Source organism: Salmo salar, chromosome ssa04 (genome assembly GCF_905237065.1).
Source record: "Salmo salar chromosome ssa04, Ssal_v3.1, whole genome shotgun sequence".
Lineage (NCBI taxonomy): Eukaryota > Metazoa > Chordata > Actinopteri > Salmoniformes > Salmonidae > Salmo > Salmo salar.
In genome coordinates, this window is record NC_059445.1 from 8,804,490 (window position 1) to 8,825,690 (window position 21,201).

At 46.4% G+C, this 21,201-nt stretch overlaps 1 protein-coding gene across 2 annotated transcripts in view; it reads left to right on the forward strand.

Moving 5' to 3' along the window:
- The window catches only part of LOC106602231 (rho GTPase-activating protein 7), a 173,152-nt gene that overhangs the window by 19,948 nt on the left and 132,003 nt on the right, over positions 1–21,201 (forward strand). For both annotated transcript variants that reach the window (XM_045716410.1, XM_045716411.1), the window contains one exon: positions 9,450–9,486. In XM_045716410.1, coding sequence (XP_045572366.1) covers positions 9,450–9,486 — 37 coding nt within the window. The remainder of the gene's footprint in view (positions 1–9,449; positions 9,487–21,201) is intronic.

The window sequence follows — 21,201 nt, forward strand, 5'->3', positions numbered from 1 at the left end:
TTGGTGTTCTAAGTGTCCGAGTTGTCTTGTACCTGTTATGTCCAAAGGGTTAGGCAAGAAAAAAGTGAATTTAGATGCTTGTAGATAGACAAGAGGGACTACTTTTGATTTATCGCCTGTTGGGTTAGGTATGCATCTGTTTATTTATCTTGTGTGGATGTGGACAATAGCTGTGCTGAGGCGTCTGTGATAAGGCCGCAGGCTGTAGCTGTCGCTTGTCCTTCCTCTCTCTCTCTGTCTCGTCCTGTTTGGCAAGTGGCCACCAACACACAGTCCCCAAACATCCTTTATTCACAACCAGAAACCACACCTTGGCTTTCCAATGGGCCTATATAGAACTGGATCTCATTCTCTCTCTCTCTCTCTCTCTCTCTCTCTCATACCATATTTCTCTCCATCTCTGACAATATTTCTCTCTCCCTCTTTCTCTCTCTCTATTTCCCTCCCTCTCCCTCACATCCATTCTTCTACATGCTAATAATATCTATAACTTAGCATGTAGCCGACAATGGCTTACCTTCACATTCCTCTGTTGCTCTACGGGCAACATTTGAATTAAAGTCAGTCAACAGCATGGTGGGAAACCAGCAGTATTTCAATGTCAAATGGGGGTGGCTCTGTGGGTATACTGTCCGGTCATGGCCGAGTTAGTCGGCTTTCTGCTGTATTGTTGTCCCTGACCCTGACCGAGGCCAATCTGCTCTGAACACACAGCTGCAGGAGCACCAACAGAGGCCTGCCTCAGCCTCTCTCAGCCTCTCAGCCCCTCAGACCCTCTCATTCCCTCAGCCCCTCTCAGCCCATCAGCCTCTCAGCCTCTCAGCCCCTCAGCCCCTCTCAGCCTCTCAGTCTCTCAGCCACGGTCAAACAGGAGAGGGAAAGAAAAGAGGAGAGAAAAAGAAGATTGTTTTTGGAACAGGATGTGGAAAAAAATGAACTTCTTCTTTACCTCTGTATGGAAATCTCTTATTTCCTGCCGATTCAAGGTTACGTGAATTGCATTAGGTATTCCAAAAACTAGGCAGAACACAGAGGGGTTTTTTTTCAGTCGGTGGGAGACAGGCCTTTTAATTAACAAGACAGGGAAGAAGAAAAAAAAATTATACTGAAATGTGAAATTGTTTTGTAAAATGTTGCCACGTTAATCATAACTTTTGTGTGAAAATCCTAACTGAAGCAGAATGATCTGTCTCATTGTCAACTTCAAGGAAATTATTCAGTCCACCTACTGGACTGCGTGTCCCTACATCTTCTAACTTTGAGCCACCAGAAAGACAGAAGTACAATGGCAAACTGAAGACCCCCAATCCGCTGGGCCCATAATACCATCCTGTTCAGTGATGTAGTGGTAAAACATAACTGGTGGGTAAACGCTAATCGCCGTTCGTGTTGAGTAAAGTACCGCTCCATATACTGGTGGGTAAACGCTTGCAGAAAATGAAAAAGGTGAGTAATGGGCATTTACGTGCATTCACCATCCACCACACCACTGGTCCTGTAGTGTTATGACTGGATCTGTAGTGTTATGACTGGATCTGTAGTGTTATGACTGGATCTGTAATGTTATGACTGGATCTGTAGTGTTATGACTGGATCTGTAGTGTTCTGGCTAGATCTATAGTGTTCTGACTGGATCTGTAATGTTATGACTGGATCTGTAGTGTTCTGGCTAGATCTATAGTGTTCTGACTGGACTTGTAGTGTTATGACTGGATCTGTAGTGTTATGACTGGATCTGTAGTGTTATGACTGGATCTTATATAACTAACATTCACCACCATTTAATCCAAGTTGTGCATATTATCTTACATACCATCTCTGGTTCCATATCAGCTCTGTTTATACTAACAGTAATATCATCATGTCTTGCATATTAGTTGCTGAGAGAGAGATTTATAGCGTTAATAGTGCTTGTGAGTGTGTGTGTGTGTGTGTGTGTGCGCGTGTGTGTGCGTGTGTGTGTGTGTGTGTGTGTGAGTGTGTGTGTGAGTGGGTACGTGTGTGTTATTATAATTATTATTGTTATTATTATTATTATTATTAATATTACTGTTATTAATGTTGTTATTTTTACTACTGTTATTATTATTGTTATTATTATTATTATTATTGTTGGTTAGTACATCAAAAGGATGCACACACACACACACACACAAACACACACACATAGTTGTGTGATGATGTTATAGATGGTAAATCTTCTATATGACAGGTAAACTGAGGCATCTAGAAACCCCCTCCAGCCAGAATGAACGTCTGTAAATCAGTCAACAAACAAACACATTTGAAGTGGAGCAGAGCACCGACACACAACAGGCACACATCGTAAAACCAGGTGTGCAGGCCTGCGGTGTGTTGTGTGTGCGTGTCTGAATGACATCATCTCACCCACATCTCAACATAGCCACTACTTAGACACAGCGGTGAAACCGTGAGTCTTGACTTAGAACATGGGCCGTATTAACAGATGTCATGATGAAGGTGTTTGTGTTTGGTTAGGGCTCATGTCTGGCATTAGAAGATAGGGTGTGTTAAATTAAATGTCTGAAGGTGTTGGGTATCTGGTGGCATTGTGTGTGAAATCTGGAGGTGCAGCTGCGTGTGCGTGTGCCCACAAGCACGTGTCGGTCCATGTGTGTGTATGCGTTTGTGTGTTTACCCACACATGTACATGCCCTTGTCCATGCATATTTGAGTCTGTGTGAGGAGAGAGAGAGAGAGAGAGAGAGAGAGAGAGAGAGAGAGAGAGAGAGAGAGAGAGAGAGAGAGAGAGAGACTACCAGCAGTCCCTCAGTAGGTCATTAAATAGGAGGTCTACCATGGCCTCTGTCCTCCATATGAGACAATTCAACCCTGCTGTGGGACTCAGCCCACTCTGTTGTTGTCCCCCAAAGCACCATTGGCTAATCCAGGAGCTAGCATTGTTACTGGAGTCAGGCTCATGCTAATCCAGGAGTTAGCATTGTTACTGGAGTCAGGCTCATGCTAATCCAGGAGTTAGCATTGTTACTGGAGTCAGGCTCATGCTAATCCAGGAGTTAGCATTGTTACTGGAGTCAGGCTCATGCTAATCCAGGAGTTAGCATTGTTACTGGAGTCAGGCTCATGCTAATCCAGGAGCTAGCATTGTTACTGGAGTCAGGCTCATGCTAATTCAGGAGTTAGCATTGTTACTGGAGTCAGGCTCATGCTAATCCAGGAGTTAGCATTGTTACTGGAGTCAGGCTCATGCTAATCCAGGAGCTAGCATTGTTACTGGAGTCAGGCTCATGCTAATTCAGGAGTTAGCATTGTTACTGGAGTCAGGCTCATGCTAATTCAGGAGTTAGCATTGTTGCTGGATTCAGGCTCATGTGACTGATCCCCATTTTCTCTGCTTGGTAAGACAGAGCCAGGAGACAAATGGCATGTCATCAACAACGAGGCAAAAAGAAGAGGTGTTAGTCAGGAGGAGGACAGCAATGACCTCAGTGTGATAGGAGGACCAGACCAGACAAGGCCAGTCTGTGGTAATGGGAGGAGGAGGAGGTAGGAGTTGGGAGGAGAAGGAGGAGGTAGGAGTTGGTGTGTCTCTCGTCTGTTGATAGATTCCACTGGCCTGCCAGCCGTTTACACTCAGAGGGCCTAACACTAAATCCCAGCAGACACTGGATAAAACCAGAAGCCTGCTGCTTTGGCTTGGTGCTCTAAACAAACACACTGTGTGTGGGGTGTGGGTCTGTGTGTGGTGGGTGGGTCTGTGTGTGAGTGTGTGCGTGGGGGGGGGGGGGTCTGTGTCACTCTCTCTTTCTCTCCTCTCCCTTTTTCCATCAACATCACTCCTGTACTGACCGTATCTCATGTCCAGCAGGTTGAACAAGAGGGCAAGTACGCGGCTGGCAGCCTGTGTGGGAATGATCAGCTAGCAGCTGCTGAAGTTGTCTGCTTCCTTAAGCCACTCAGTAAACCGTGCCCATTTCCCAACGTAGATTAGTGTAAAACACTGCCTAGGACCCATCTGTATATATCACATTATGAAGATGTGATGTACTTCAGGCATTGGTGCATTGACGTGTACAGAATAAGAATAGGAATGTGAATATGAAGTCTTGAATCCAATGTTATAACGCACTCTACAATACCACCTGTGTTTTGCGGTTTAACTTACGCAAAACTGAACTGTGTGGTTAAATATCATTTCAAAAACATCCAAACGTAATCTGAAACACATGACAGGTGTAGAAGGAGAGGCTAAACGGACACTGCTGACCTGTTACTAACCAAAGCAGGTCAGGAGTGTCCGTACAGCCTTTTCCAGGTATAGGCCTCATTTCTTTACCAGGAAGTAGTCCCTCACCACCAGGAAATATGACATCACGTCCTGTTGACACACTTCAAATGTAATATGACACATCTGGAAATCGTTAAAAGGTGGAATGGGGTATAGGGAGAGGGGAGAAGGTGTAAGGGCGAGGGAGGCGGGGGACTGGGGGTCTTGTCTCTGAGAAACGGGGTGCAGTGAAAAGAGAGAGAACGTTTTGAAGGGCATGTGCGCGCAGGGCTTGGAGTGTGGAGAATGAATTCCTTTATAAGTGCAGGGCTGATTGGTCTGTCACACTCACACTGCAGTCACAGACCAGAGATAAGATAAAACCAAGGCCCTCTGTACAAACACACACTCATACAAACACACGCACACAGAAACACTGCTTGACTCTCTCTTTCTCTCTCTTCCCCCCCTTCCCACCCCTTTCTCCCTCTCCTCTTCTCCTTCTCACACACAGTGTCCTCCTACCTCCATCCCTCTCCGTCCAGCTTACCTGACCATAGCATAGCCATGCCACTGGCACCAATTAAACCAGCTGGTGTGGGGAGAGAGAATGGATTGGCTTGGCTTGAGCCTGTCTAATCCCTGGGTCTGCTGAGACCATGGGTGGTCAGAGTCAGAGGGCCCAGTCCGCAGCTGGAGATAGTTTTTTGGGGGAGGGGAGGGTGGTGGTCTGGAAGTCTGGCATGGCAGACTCGATTTACGTCATGCAAGACTAGAGCCACATGCCAAAGCGCTGCATTGCATAGTGTTGTTTACCCCCTGTGTCATACACACCCTGCAGAACGTACACACACGTGCACATGGAGACATGCACAGACACAAATACACACACTCTCACATCCACACACCTCTCTCTCTCTCTCTCTCTCTCTCTCTCTCTCTCTCTCTCTCTCTCTCTCTCTCTCTCTCTCTCTCTCTCTCTCTCTGCCTGCCTGCCTCCCTCCACCAGTAAATTAGCTGTAGTAAATGAGGCAGTGGAGGCCTGTGTTTTAAAACACACCACACCAGAAGAGATTCTACCATTGTCCCGATGGCATAGCAATGAGATTAACCTAAACTGTGCACACACCTGTGACCCGGCTCAGCCACCAGGAAGTAGACAAATGTGAGTAGATAAAAATAACCAATAATAAAGCCAATTGTTATAGTGGCCATGACGAGGTTCACAGGAGTCATCTGGCAGGCTACACACACACACACACACACACACACACACACACACACACACACACACACACACACACACACACACACACACACACACACACACACACACACACACACTCCTACACACAGAGGAATGTGATGAACAGATTGTGAGCAGCTGAAGCAGCTGAAGTAGACATATGAATCTACCTCTGATACCAAGCCAAGGTCCTGGCTGGTTGTTGTTGTGTTTGTAGTTATGATTTAATAATTGAACTGCCAATGAGGGAAGTACAGGGTTGTAGGGTCTCCCTAAAGGGGGACTTCAGTAATGGTATCTCCCCAGTGTTGTTGGAAGGTTAATTAAAGGGCAATAAATTATTGAGGGAATTCCTCTCTATTTCCACGTGAAATGTGACCTGCGTGTGTGATAAAGCCCTCTGTTGTTTTCTCTGAATCCCCACGACCCACATACACACACACACACGCACACACATACACTGTGGCCCAGCCGGCCCAGCCAGCCAATCCAGCCCAGCCAGCCCATCCAGCCCATCCAGCCCATCCAGCCAGCCCATCCAGCCCAGCCAGCCCAGCCATCCAGCCCATCCAGCCCAGCCAGCCCATCCAGCCCATCCAGCCCATCCAGCCCAGCCAGCCAGCCCATCCAGCCCATCCAGACCAACCAGCCCAGCCAGCCCAGCCAGCCCATCCAGCCCAGCCAGCCCAGCCAGCCCAGCCAGCGGTGAATGTGATTGAGGTTGTGTGGGATTTAGATAAGACCTAGAAGAGGTATGCATGGCTGGGGCTCGGACACTGGGTTGTGGAAGAGACTGTGGCTTGAGTCCCAAATGCCTCTACTGCTCTACTTTTGACCAGGGCCCAACTCTGGTCAAACTACTCAAATCTAGTGCACTATATACAGGGTAGGTTGCCATTTGGGACATAACCAGAGACAGACAGATTGGGACCAAGACAACAGTTTTATCCAGCCATCAACCCAGCTGATCAACAACATCAAACAGAGAGGATGAGACGAGGCTTTGTGTTGGCTATACATCTGTGGCTGTGTCTGAAATGGCATCCTATATGGGGCACTACTTCTGACCAGGGCCCATAGGAGTGCACTATATAGGGAACCAAATGCTATTTTGGACTAAGCCGTCTCCCACAGAATTTGATGTGTAGATGCTGGAGTTTTCACTGTGACCTGACCAACTGGATAGTGTTGGAATAGGAATTGGACAGGAAGTGTTGTTAAGGAGTTTTAAGCCTGCTTTATAAACAGGGAGGCAGGTAGCCTAGCGGTTAGAGCGTTGGGCCAGTAACCCAAAGGTGGCTGAATTGAATACCCGAGCCAACAAGGTGAAAAATCTGCCGATGTGCCCTTGAGCAAGGCACTTAACCCTAATTGCTGCAGGTGTTCCGTACTACCATGGCTGATCGTGTAAAACAACAAATTTCACTGCACCTATCTGGTATATGTGACAGTAATAAATACATTAATGAATATGGCCTTACTGACACACTAGAACATGACTGTAAAGCAGTGCTGTAGTCGAAGACTCGGGTTCCACCAGTAGTGACTTTTGCATAATTCAACATACCAGTTAAAACAGCAAATGTTATAAAGCTGTATTATCTCGTTAGACTTACAAATATGCAACAATGTCATCAAATTCAGCTTCAAAAAGGGTTGGACTGCAGCTTTTAGCACTACCGAAGGACTTGCGACTTGACTCGAGTACAAACGACTCGGACTCAAACATTCGGGACTTAGGACTTGACTCGTGACTCGAGTGTAAACGACTCGGACTCAAACACTAGGGACTTAGGACTTGACTCATGATTCGAGTATAATCAAATCAAATGTTATTGGTCACATATACATGGTTAGCAGATGTTAATGCGAGTGTAGTGAAATGCTTGTGCTTCTAGTTCCAAACTATGCAGTAATATCTAACAGTAATCTGACAAATTCACAACAACTACCTTATACACACAAGTGTAAAGGAATGAATAAGAATATGTACATACAAATATATGAATGAATGATGGCCGAATGGCATAGGCAAGATGCAGTAGATGGTATAGAATACAGTATATACATATGAGATGAGTAATGTAGGATATGTAAACATTATTAAAGTGCCATTATTTAAAGTGACTAGCGATACCTTTATTAAGTCAATTTATTTAAGTGGCCAGAGATTTGAGTCTGTATGTTGGCAACAGCCTCTCTATGTTAGTGATGGCTGTTTAACAGTCTGATGGCCTTGAGATAGAAGCTGTTTTTCAGTCGGTCCCAGCTTTGATGCACCTGTACTGACCTCGCCTTCTGGATGATAGCTGGGTGAACAGGCAGTGGCTCGGGTGGTTGTGACATCAGGTGCTGTAGGTGTCCTGAGGGCAGGTAGTTTGCCCCTGATGATGCGTTGTGCAGACCGCACTACCCTCTGGAGAGCCTTGCGGTTGAGGGCGGTGCAATTGCCGTACCAGGCGGTGATACAGCCTGACAGGATGCTCTCGATTGTGCACCTGTAAAAGTTTGTGAGACAACTCGGACTCAAACACTAGGGACTCGACTTGGAATCAAGTTTAGTTACTTGATTACATCACTGCTAAATAAGTTAAATGCTCACCTAAGAACACACACACACACACACACTCATACACAAACATATGCATGGTGTGACACTTTGGCCCCAGATCTATTCCAGGGACCCGTCTTGGATTAAAACAGGCTCAGAGATCAAAGGTCAGTCGGGACCCGAGGTCAGATGTCAGAGAACAAGGGAGACCCCTGCATTCCACACACACACACACACACACACACACACACACACACACACACACACACACACACACACACACACACACACACACACACACACACACACACACACACACACACACACACACACACAACCCTCTCTCCCTCTCCCCTTCTCTATTGTCCGAAAATTCTTTATCTGTTGCTGTGGCCTTGGATTGAGGCGTTTGCACATCAGAAAACAACGTGTTTGCCCCAGGCCTTCCGCATGGCGTCAAGTAACTCCGTCTAGGCCTAGAAGAACACACATTTACTGGGTCAAAGGTCAGACTTAAAAGTGAAAAGTAAAGTTATGTATGTTGTATTTCTGATGTATGTTTTCAACGCTCTGGAATGGATGATCATTTGTTTGAATCACATTCTCTAGCCAGCTGCACTCTGGAACAGGCAAGCACACATACTCACACGCACACAGATGCACATACACTGAAGAATGAACGGTGGTACTAAATCATATTAGACAGCTGTAAAACATGGTAAAACATATTTGAGAATTTGCTTGAATTAAATTCCATTCCTATGAGAGAGCACTTAATTAAAGTGTCAGAGATTTACACCCTTTATGGAAGGGGGATTTACCTGCAGTAGGAATCAGGCCTGTTGGCCTCATGTTTCCTGCTTGACTTACCTGCAGTAGAAATCAGGCCTATTGACCACGTTTCTAGAAATCCAGTGCGGAGGATTCCCAGGAATCAGGAGTGATTAAGCAGGACATTTTGTAGATCTAGTAAAGCCGTATGGTATGACAGTAGGTCCATAGATGCTTCTAACAAATGTAACCAGTACAGATGCAGGATCTTAATTTGAGCCAGTTTGCTACAGCAGGAAAATAATCCTGTAGCAACAGGAAATGTGAATTATTATGTGGATTATAATGAATGGACATTTTTACAGAGGGTTGATTCAATTTTTCGGAAGGGAAAAGAAAGTGTGAATTAACAAAGGGGAAATTACAGACTTCAGAAGCTTTTTTAAACCTCAAATACACTTCAAATTGTACATTTCCTGAATTGCAGGAAAGTTGTCCTGCAACATGGTGATCAAATTAAGATACCACACCTGTATGTAAAGTGTTACCAATGTTTCAGTACCAATGTTGCAGTTTTAAGTCAAGTCTTAAAATCTAAACTGACTCTTCCTCTGTGTTGGTCTCTTCTACAGAGCCTCTCTGCCATGCCTAAGACAACCCATCAAAACGGTAAGATTGGTGTGTGTGTGTGTGTGTGTGTGTGTGCGTGTGTGTGTGTGTGTGTGTGTGTGTGTGTGTGTGTGTGTTGGAGCTGATTTTGAGTCACACTCTCGTGATGAGGTAGCCCTGTCTGACACTTGTAAGCTCAAATGACACTCTCACACCTTGGTCTAATGGTTACATGACACATTGGGTTGACTGGGTTCGATTCCCACCTGTTACATATAGAGGTAATATCAAACAGATAAATATATTATTTTCCCTTCAGCAGTTTAATAGATTGGTATGATTTCGATGATGACCTGTCTGTGGTGAATAAAATGGAACTGATATTCTTATGTGTGTGTGTGCAACCCCAACCAATCACCCTAACCCCAACTCACCACCCTAACCCCAACTCATCACCCTAACCCCAACCCATCACCCCAACCCATCACCCTAACCCCAACCCATCACCCTAAACACCAACCCATCACCCAAACCCATCACCCTAACACCAACTCATCACCCTAACCCCAACCCATCACCCTAACCCTAACCCAAACCCATCACCCTGACCCCAACCCATCACCCTAACCCAAACTCATCACCCTAAACCCAACCCTAACCCAAACCCATCACCCTGACCCCAACCCATCACCCTAACCCAAACTCATCACCCTAAACCCAACCCTAACCCAAACCCATCACCCTGACACCAACCCATCACCCTAACCCTAACCCATCACCCTAACCCCAACCCATCACCCTAACCCCAACCCATCACCCTAACCCAAACCCATCACCCTAACCCAAACCCATTAGCCTAACCCCAACCCATCACCATAAACCCAACCCTAACCCAAACCCATCACCCTGACCCCAACCCATCACCCTGACCCCAACACATCACCCTAACCCCAACCCATCACCCTACCCTAACTCATCACCCTAACCATCACCCTAACCCCAACCCATCACCCTAACACCAACCCATCACCCTGACCCCAACCCATCACCCTGACCCCAACCCATCACCCTAAACCCCAACCCATCACCCCAACCCCAACCCATCTCCCTGACCCCAACCCATCACCCTAACTCCAACCTATCACCCTAACTCCAACCCATCACCCTGACCCCAACCCATCACCCTGACCCCAACCCATCACCCCAATCCATCACCCTAATCCCAACCCATCACCCTAACCCCAACTCATCACCCTAACCTCAACTCATCGCCCCAACCCATCACCCTAACCCCAAGCAATCATCCTGACCCCAGCCCATCACCCTAACCCCAACCCATCACCCTAACCCTAACTCATCACCCTAACTCCAACCCATCACCCTAACCCCAATCCATCACCCTAACCCCAACCCATCACCCTAACCCCAACCCATCACCGGGACGATGGAGATAGAAACCAGACTCGCCGGCTTGTCAGATAGATCCCCAAACCTCCCCAGACCTCACTCCAACCCCCTACACTCACACACATACACACACACACACATACACACACACACACACACACACACACACACACACACACACACACACACACACACACACACACACACACACACACACACACACACACACACACACATGCATGCATGCGTACACACAGACACACACCTCCCACCCCCCCAGCAATGTCATTTCCTGTTGTAAATCCTCCCTCCAGACCTGGGGGGACAACATGTAGACATTATGGCTTGGGTATTTTCCTTTAGTTCAGTTAGTTAGCCATTAGCAACAACCTGGCTGGCTATCAAAAAAAGGACCAAAATGAGAGCCATTTTGGCTCTGACCAGTCTCCAGCCTCCTTGTAGTCTGCCGGTATTACACAGTGTCACCAGGAAACTGCCGGACTGGATAGAGGCACTGTCAAATAAGCAGCGGGGGTGCTGCGTTCGTTAAATCCACCCCCCCCCCCCAAGTCTTCTGTGCACCAGAAAACAATACCAGGGAGAGGGGAAGGAGGGAGGAGACATGGGAGAGGAGTGTGTGTGTGTGTGTGTGCAACTTTTCACAATGACCTTCTCACAGACTATCAATCTAAGCTGAAGATTGGGCTCAGAACCACATGTAGTAGTAAGGACTACAGTAACTACCTATAAAGCCACTTTAAAGTCTGTTTTTTTTCATTTTGGGGGCTCTGTTAAAATCAGTTCCACTTCCTGCAGCTGTGTTACCTAACAACATCCCCCCCACCACTGGGGTTATGTGATGTAACCCTGGACATGTGTTGGGGAGGGATTTTACTGGCGCACAGAGACCAGTGTTCATTGTCACATCAAAGCCCCATTTATATAATATCTCTTGGAACCATGTGACATCACACTCACGGTGTGTTAGTGCCTTGGGGGTGACAACATGAAAGATTGGGCCATTCATGGTTCATTTTACCATCACCATGGAAACAGAAGCATTCCCTCCAACAACCAGAGGGATTTTTTTATTTTACCTTTATTTAACTAGGCAAGTCAGTTAAGAACAAATTCTTATTTTCAATGATGGCCTAATAACAGTGGGTTAACTGCCTTGTTCAGGACAGAACGACAGATTTGACCTTGTCAGCTCGGGGATTCAATCTGGCAACCTTTCGGTTACTAGTCCAACACTTTAACCACTAGGCTACCTGCCGCCCCAGGGATGCTCCGCACTGCACACTTCTGAGCCCTAGAAATTATGTAACAAAACGTTTAAGATGAATAGCCTACAGTATGCTATAGACAACAGATGTTTAGAATGATTAGACTACAGTATTCTATAGAAAACAGATGGTTTAGATGAATAGCCTACAGTATACTATAGAAAACAGATGATTAGGATGAATAGCCTGCTATAGAAAACAGATGGGCGCTGTGTAATTTCACATGGGTTAATCTGGGAGTGATGATATGGTTACATATCCCCACTTTAGGCAATATGTTATGTTGACCTGAGTCTGTAAGTAAACACAGGGACTTAATGCATTGATTCCGGAGATAGCTGCTCCAAATCCACTCTTTATAGTCCCTGTCTCCTGTTCCTCGGTGTAAATACCTCCAAGATGTCTGTAGTCCCTGTCTCCTGTTCCTCAGTGAAAATACATCCAGGCTTCCTTTAGTCCCTGTCTGTCTCCTGCTCCTCAGCGTAAATACCTCCAGGATCCCTGAAGTCCACATCTGTCTCCTGCTCCTCGGTGTAAATCCCTCCAGACTTCCTGTAGTCCCTGTCTGTCTCCTGTTCCTCAGTGTAAATACATCCAGGATCCCTGAAGTCCATGTCTGTCTCGTGTTCCTCAGTGTAAACACCTCCAGGATCCCTGAAGTCCATGTCTGTCTCCTGCTCCTCAGTGTAAATACCTCCAGGATCCCTGAAGTCCATGTCTCTCTCCCTCTCCTCAGTGTAAACACATCCAGGATCCCTGAAGTCCATGTCTGTCTCCTGTTCCTCAGCGTAAATACCTCCAGGAACCCTGTAGTCCCTGTCTGTCTCCTGCTGCTCCTCAGTGTAAATACATCCAGGCTTCCTGTAGTTGTTGTCTATCTCCTGCTCCTCAGTGTAAATACATCCAGGCTTCCTGTAGTTGTTGTCTATCTCCTGCTCCTCAGTGTAAATACCTCCATTCTTCCTGTTGTCCCTGTCTGTCTCCTGTTCCTCAGTGTAAATACCTCCAGGCTTTCTGTAGTCCCTGTCTGTCTCCTGCTCCTCAGTGTAAATACCTCCAGGCTTTCTGATGTCCCTGTCTGTCTCCTGCTCCTCAGGGTAAATTCCTCCAGGCTTTCTATAGTCCCTGTCTGTCTCCTGCTCCTCAGTGTAAATACATCCAGGCTTCCTGTAGTCCCTGTCTGTCTCCTGCTCCTCAGCGTAAATACCTCCAGGAACCCTGTAGTCCCTGTCTGTCTCCTGCTGCTCCTCAGTATAAATACATCCAGGCTTCCTGTAGTTCCTTGCTATCTCCTGCTCTTCAGTGTAAATACACTGCTCAAAAAAATAAAGGGAACACTAAAATAACACATCCTAGATCTGAATGAATGAAATAATCTTATTAAATACTTTTTTCTTTACATAGTTGAATGTGCTGACAACAAAATCACACAAAAATAATACATGGAAATCCAATTTATCAACCCATGGAGGTCTAGATTTGGAGTCACACTCAAAATTAAAGTGGAAAACCACACTACAGGCTGATCCAACGTTGATGTAATGTCCTTAAAACAAGTCAAAATGAGGCTCAGTAGTGTGTGTGGCCTCCACGTGCCTGTATGACCTCCCTACAACGCCTGGGCATGCTCCTGATGAGGTGGCGGATGGTCTCCTGAGGGATCTCCTCCCAGACCTGGACTAAAGCATCCGCCAACTCCTGGACAGTCTGTGGTGCAACGTGGCGTTGGTGGATGGAGCGAGACATGATGTCCCAGATGTGCTCAATTGGATTCAGGTCTGGGGAACGGGCGGGCCAGTCCATAGCATCAATGCCTTCCTCTTGCAGGAACTGCTGACACACTCCAGCCACATGAGGTCTAGCATTGTCTTGCATTAGGAGGAAGCCAGGGCCAACCGCACCAGCATATGGTCTCACAAAGGGTCTTAGGATCTCATCTCGGTACCTAATGGCAGTCAGGCTACCTCTGGCGAGCACATGGAGGGCTGTGCGGCCCCCCAAAGAAATGCCACCCCACACCATGACTGACCCACCGCAAAACCGGTCATGCTGGAGGATGTTGCAGGCAGCAGAACGTTCTCCACGGCGTCTCCAGACTCTGTCTGCTCAGTGTGAACCTGCTTTCATCTGTGAAGAGCACAGGGCGCCAGTGGCGAATTTGCCAATCTTGGTGTTCTCTGGCAAATGCCAAACGTCCTGCACGGTGTTGGGCTGTAAGCTCAACCCCCACCTGTGGACGTCGGGTCCTCATACCACCCTCATGGAGTCTGTTTCTGACCGTTTGAGCAGACACATGCACATTTGTGGCCTGCTAGAGGTCATTTTGCAGGGCTCTGGCAGTGCTCCTCCTGCTCCTCCTTGCACAAAGGAGGAGGTAGCGGCCCTGCTGCTGGGTTGTTGCCCTCCTACGGCCTCCTCCACATCTCCTGATGTACTGGCCTTTCTCCTGGTAGCGCCTCCATGCTCTGGACACTACGCTGACAGACACAGCAAACCTTCTTGCCACAGCTCGCATTGATGTGCCATCCTGGATGAGCTGCACTACCTGAGCCACTTGTGTGGGTTGTAGACTCCGTCTCATGCTACCACTAGAGTGAAAGCACCGCCAGCATTCAAAAGTGACCAAAACATCAGCCAGGAAGCATAGGAACTGAGAAGTAGTCTGTGGTCACCACCTGCAGAACCACTCCTTTATTGGGGGTGTCTTGCTAATTGCCTATAATTTCCACCTGTTGTCTATTCCATTTGCACAACAGCATGTGAAATTTATTGTCAATCAGTGTTGCTTCCTAAGTGGACAGTTTGATTTCACAGAAGTGTGATTGACTTGGAGTTACATTGTGTTGTTTATTAAGTGTTCCCTTTATTTTTTTGAGCAGTGTACATCCAGGCTTCCTGTAGTTGTTGTCTATCTCCTGCTCCTCAGTGTAAATGCATCCAGGCTTCCTGTAGTTCCTGTCTATCTCCTGCTCTTCAGTGTAAATACCTCCAGGCTTCCTGTAGCCTACCTAGCTGTCTCCCTCCTGAAATCATACTGAAGAGGAAGGAAGAATGCAGCAGACCAACATGCTCGGAGGAGGAGGAGGTTTTTACAGATTGCGAGACCGCAAATCAGACGTGGTGGACTGCATCCGAAATGGCAGTTGGCACCATGGAATTACATAAACAACAGTATATGATGCTTATTCCTTTACTGGACTACTTTTAAATTAGGGTATATGGTGCCATTTCAGATGCATTCATCACGGACCTCTAAAACAGCCCCTGAGACTCATTTACTCATTTACCCAGCATCCTTTTCTTCAGGAAGTTGATTGTCTCAGGCAGGAAGCTCGCTGTGCTGCCATAGAAATCTGTATGTTTTTAAGAATGAGAGAAAGATTTTGAGAATCTAGGAACGAAAGAGGAAGGATTAGGACAGCGGCCGCCCACTGAGAATATGTGGAGGGGATTGTTACGATACGGTCAATTACTGTCACCTCGTTCCTCCCTCTGTTCTCTCATTCTCTCGTTGTATGAACACAATACCAACGATGATGGTTTTCCTTCCCCCTATTCCCTCTATCCCTCCCTTCTTCCCCCAATCCCCATAAGTCTTTGATCTGTGATCAGCCTCTCCACTGAGCATTCCTCCCCTATCTTCCCCTCTTCTCTTGGCCCGTAGGCCAAACAATGGGGCCTTTGGTTCTTACCCTCCCTCTCCCCTCACCTGCACCTGATAAGGCAGCCCTTGGCTGGGCTGGATACTCTAGGGTGGGTGTCTGGGGGTGGAGAGAGTGGAGAGAGTGGAGAGGAGGCCTGGGGGGAGATGAAAGTGAAGACTGTCAGTGGGGTGCTTCACTGTGTCAGCACCCTGAACTGGCAAACATGCTGAGAGCCTCCATGTAATCAGTGCCTTGGGAGATTCTCTCTCTCTCTTTCTCTCTCAAATCAAATCAAATCAAATGTATTTATATAGCCCTTCGTACATCAGCTGATATCTCAAAGTGCTGTACAGAAACCCAGCCTAAAACCCCAAACAGCAAGCAATGCATGTGAAAGAAGCACGGTGGCTAGGAAAAACTCCCTAGGAAAAACTCCCTAGAAAGGCCAAAAACCTAGGAAGAAACCTAGAGAGGAACCAGGCTATGAGGGGTGGCCAGTCCTCTTCTGGCTGTGCCGGGTGGATATTATAACAGAACATGGTCAAGATGTTAAAATGTTCATAAATGACCAGCATGGTCAAATAATAATAATCATAGTAGTTGTCGAGGGTGCAACAAGCACGTCCGGTGAACAGGTCAGGGTTCCATAGCCGCAGGCAGAACAGTTGAAACTGGAGCAGCAGCACGGCCAGGTGGACTGGGGACAGCAAGGAGTCATCATGCCAGGTAGTCCTGAGGCATGGTCCTAGGGCTCAGGTCCTCCGAGAGAAAGAAAGAAAGAGAGAAAGAGAGAATTAGAGAGAGCATATTTAAATTCACACAGGACACCGGATAAGACAAGAGAAATACTCCAGATGTAACAGACTGACACTAGCCCCCCCGACACATAAACTACTGCAGCATAAATACTGGAGGCTGAGACAATTAGGGGTCAGGAGACACTGTGGCCCCATCCGATGAAACCCCCGGACAGGGCCAAACAGGCAGGATATAACCCCACCCACTTTGCCAAAGCACAGCCCCCACACCACTAGAGGGATGTCTCCAACCACCAACTTACCGTCCTAAGACAAGGCCGAGTATAGCCCACAAAGATCTCCGCCACGGCACAACCCAAGGGGGGGGGGGGCGCCAACCCAGACAGGAAGACCACGTCAGTGACTCAGCCCACTCAAGTGACGCACCCCTCCCATGGACGGCATGGAAGAACACCAGTACGCCAGTGACTCCCCTGTAATAGGGTTAGAGGCAGAGAATCCCAGTGGAGAGAGGGGAACCGGCAAGGCAGAGACAGCAAGGGCGGTTCGTTGCTCCAGCCTTTCCGTTCACTTTCACACTCCTGGGCCAGACTATACTTAATCATAGGACCTACTGAAGAGATAAGTCTTCGGTAAAGACTTAAAGGTTGAGACTGAGTCTGCGTCTCTCACATGGGTAGGCAGACCATTCCATAAAAATGGAGCTCTATAGGAGAAAGCCCTACCTCCAGCCGTTTGCTTAGAAATTCTAGGGACAATTAGGAGGCCTGCGTCTTGTGACCGTAGCGTACGTGTAGGTATGTACGGCAGGACCAAATCGGAAAGATAGGTCGGAGCAAGCCCATGTAATGCTTTGTAGGTTAGCAGTAAAACCTTGAAATCAGCCGTTGCCTTAACAGGAAGCCAGTGTAGGGAGGCTAGCACTGGAGTAATATGATCAAATTTTGGGGTTCTTGTCAGGATTCTAGCAGCCGTATTTAGCACTAACTGAAGTTTATTTAGTGCTTTATCCGGGTAGCCGGAAAGTAGAGCATTGCAGTAGTCCAGCCTAGCCTTCCCTGTAGCTCAGTTGGTAGAGCATGGTGTTTGCGATGCGTTTGCAACGCCAGGGTTGTGGGTTCGATTCCCACGGGGGGCCAGCACAGGGAAAAAAATGTATGAAATGTATGCATTCACTACTGTAAGTTGCTCTGGATAAGAGCGTCTGCTAAATGACTAAAATGTAAAAATGTAGAAGTAACAAAAGCATGGATTAATTTTTCTGCGTCATTTTTGGACAGAAGGTTTCTGATTTTTGCAATGTTACGTAGATGGAAAAAAGCTGTCCTTGAAACAGTCTTGATATGTTCTTCAAAAGAGAGATCAGGGTCCAGAGTAACGACGAGGTCCTTCACAGTTTTATTTGAGACGACTGTACAACCATCCAGATTAATTGTCAGATTCAACAGAAGATCTCTTTGTTTCTTGGGACCTAGAACAAGCATCTCTGTTTTGTCCGAGTTGAAAAGTAGAAAGTTTGCAGCCATCCACTTCTTTATGTCTGAAACACAGGCTTCTAGCGAGGGCAATTTTGGGGCTTCACCATGTTTCATTGAAATGTACAGCTGTGTGTCGTCCGCATAGCAGTGAAATTTAACATTATGTTTTCGAATGGCATCCCCAAGAGGTAAAATATATAGTGAAAACAATAGTGGTCCTAAAACGAAACCTTGAGGAACACCGAAATTTACAATTGATTTGTCAGAGGACAAACCATTCACAGAGACAAACTGATATCTTTCCGACAGATAAGATCTAAACCAGGCCAGAACTTGTCCATGTAGACCAATTTGGGTTTCCAATCTCTCCAAAAGAATGTGGTGATCGATGGTATCAAAAGTGGCACTAAGATCTAGGAGCACGAGGACAGATGCAGAGCCTCGGTCTGATGTCATTAAAATGTAATTTACCACTTTCACAAGTGCAGTCTCAGTGCTATGATGGGGTCTAAAACCAGACTGAAGCGTTTCGTATACATTGTTTGTCTTTAGGAAGGCAGTGAGTTGCTGTGCAACAGCTTTTTCTAAAATTTTTGAGAGGAATGGAAGATTCGATATAGGCCGATAGTTTTTTATAATTTCTGGGTCAAGATTCAGCTTTTTCAAGAGAGGCTTTATTACTGCCACTTTTAGTGAGCTTGGTACACATCCGGTGGATAGAGAGCCGTTTATTATGTTCAACATAGGAGGGCCAAGCACAGGAAGCAGCTCTTTCAGTAGTTTAGTTGGAATAGGGTCCAGGAATAGGGTTCTCTCTCTCTCTCTCTCTCTCTCTCTCTCTCTCTCTCTCTCTCTCTCTCTCTATAATTATCTCTCTCTCGCTCTCTCGCTCTTGCTCTCTCTCTTGCTCTCTCTCTTTCTCTTGCTCTCTCTCTTTCTCTTTCTCTCTCGCTCTCTTTCTCTTTCTCTCACTCTCTCTCTTTCTCTCTCTCTCAATTTCAATTTTCAATTTAAGGGGCTTTATTGGCATGGGAAGCATATATTTGCATTGCCAAAGCAAGTGAAATAGATAATAAACAAAAGTGAAATAAACAATAAAAATGTACAGTAAACATTACACTCACAAAAGTTCCAAAAGAAAAGACATTGCAAATGTCATATTATGTGCAAATAGTTGAAGAATGAAAGGCTAAATAAATAAACATTAGTATGGGTTGTATTTACAATGGTGTTTGTTCTTCACTGGTTGCCCTTTTCTTGTGGCAACATGTCACACATCTTGCTGCTGTGATTGCACACTGTTGTATTTCACCCAATAGATATGGGAGTTTATCAAAATTGGGTTTGTTTTCAAATTCTTTGTGGGTCTCTAATATGGTCATACATGTGGTAGGAGGTTAGGAAGTGCAGCTCAGTTTCCACCTCATTTTGTGGGGAGTGCACATATTCTGCCTTCTCTTGAGAGCCAGGTCTGCCTATGGTGGCCTTTCTCAATAGCAAGGCTATGCTCACTGAGTCTGTGCATAGTCAATGCTTGTCTCTCTCTCTCTTTCTTTTCTCCTCCTCCTCCTTTACTCACCAAAGAGATGCCTCTGTTGTGGTTTCCATGAAGTCACAATGATTGGACCCATTAAACACATCCTTTCCCTCTGTCAGAGGACGCAACTACAGATGTAGGATCCTAATTTAGACTTGTTTACTACAGCAGGAAAATAATCCTGCAGCAACAGGACATGTGGAGTATTATGTGGATTACAATTAATGGCCATTTTTTGTTAGAGGTTGATAAAAAAAAGTCAGACATTTTAAAGCCTTTTTAAACCTGTAAAACACTCCAAGTTTGTATTTCCTGCTGCGCAAGAAGATTCTCAGCAACAAAAAAAGTTATGAAATTAAGATCCTTCTGTAGCTCTAACTTTACCACTTACCCTGGAGAAACACTATGGCAGTTTGTTTTAAAATTGAGTCACGTGGATATTGTTTTATTTATAGTCTTGCCCTATTCCTGTCTCGGATCCATCGTTCCAAAAATGGAGGCATGTCGTTTTTCCTTGATTGCGGCAAGAGGAGGGCAGAGGAGGGAGACTCCGTATCGGGAATGCTGTTGCTCCGATCTAGAAATAGCGCCAGTGGTAATATATAAACACAATGATGGGCATCCACCCAGCAGGATGGAGAGGGCATGACCTTTCACCCAGACTCAGGATTTAGTAGCCCTGCAGAGCCAGAAAAGTAGCCGTTCTTAAAACAAGATGGCGGAGTAGGAGCAAGGAAGTGGTTTACATGTGTGTGTGTGTGTGTGTGTGTGTGTGTGTGTGTGTGTGTGTGCGTGTGTCTGTCTGTCTGTCTGTCTGTCTGTCTGTCTGTCTGTCTGTCTGTCTGTCTGTCTGTGTGCGTTTGCATAAATGCGGCGTGTGTGTGTGTGTGTGAAACTAACTACTATGAATTTTGGAGAAATAGACATTCTTTAGGGCTTGACTTTGCTGGAGTCTTGTGGTTTCCTTCCTGTGTTTGACCAGCCCTGTCTGGTCTGTACTCCCTGTCTGTACTCCCTGTCTGTCTGTCTGTACTCCCTGTCTGTCTGTCTGTCTGTCTGTCTGTGTGCGTGTGCATAAGTGCGGCGTGTGTGTGTGTGTGAAACTAACTACTATGCATTTTGGAGAGACAGACATTCTTTAGGGCTTGACTTTGCTGGAGTCTTGTGGTTTCCTTCCTGTGTTTGACCAGCCCTGTCTGGTCTGTACTCCCTGTCTGTACTCCCTGTCTGTCTGTCTGTACTCCCTGTCTGTCTGTCTGTACTCCCTGTCTGTCTGTCTGTCTGTCTGTCTGTCTGTCTGTCTGTCTGTCTGTCTGTCTGTCTGTACTCCCCGTCCGTCCGTCCATTTTTTTCTCTCCCTCCTTCCCTTTTTGGAATATGGAGGTTTATTTAACTTGCAACTGTGGCATTTTACCCTCTGATTCACCGAATTGCAACGTCCACAGAACTGACTCTGGGGGAACCCCATATTTAGTCAAAATGCAACCTAATGTGTTGAGAAGGCCTGTCTGGCTGTGTGTTTGAATCAGGCTGTCTGGCAACTGTTGCTCACTGTTCGTAAAAAACAATAGGGCACACTGTGTTTGAAAATGACTCAAGACACAGTCATATCACCTTTACATCCTAGACGTTAACAAGAGTTAGTGCCTTTAGGAGGAAAAGGAG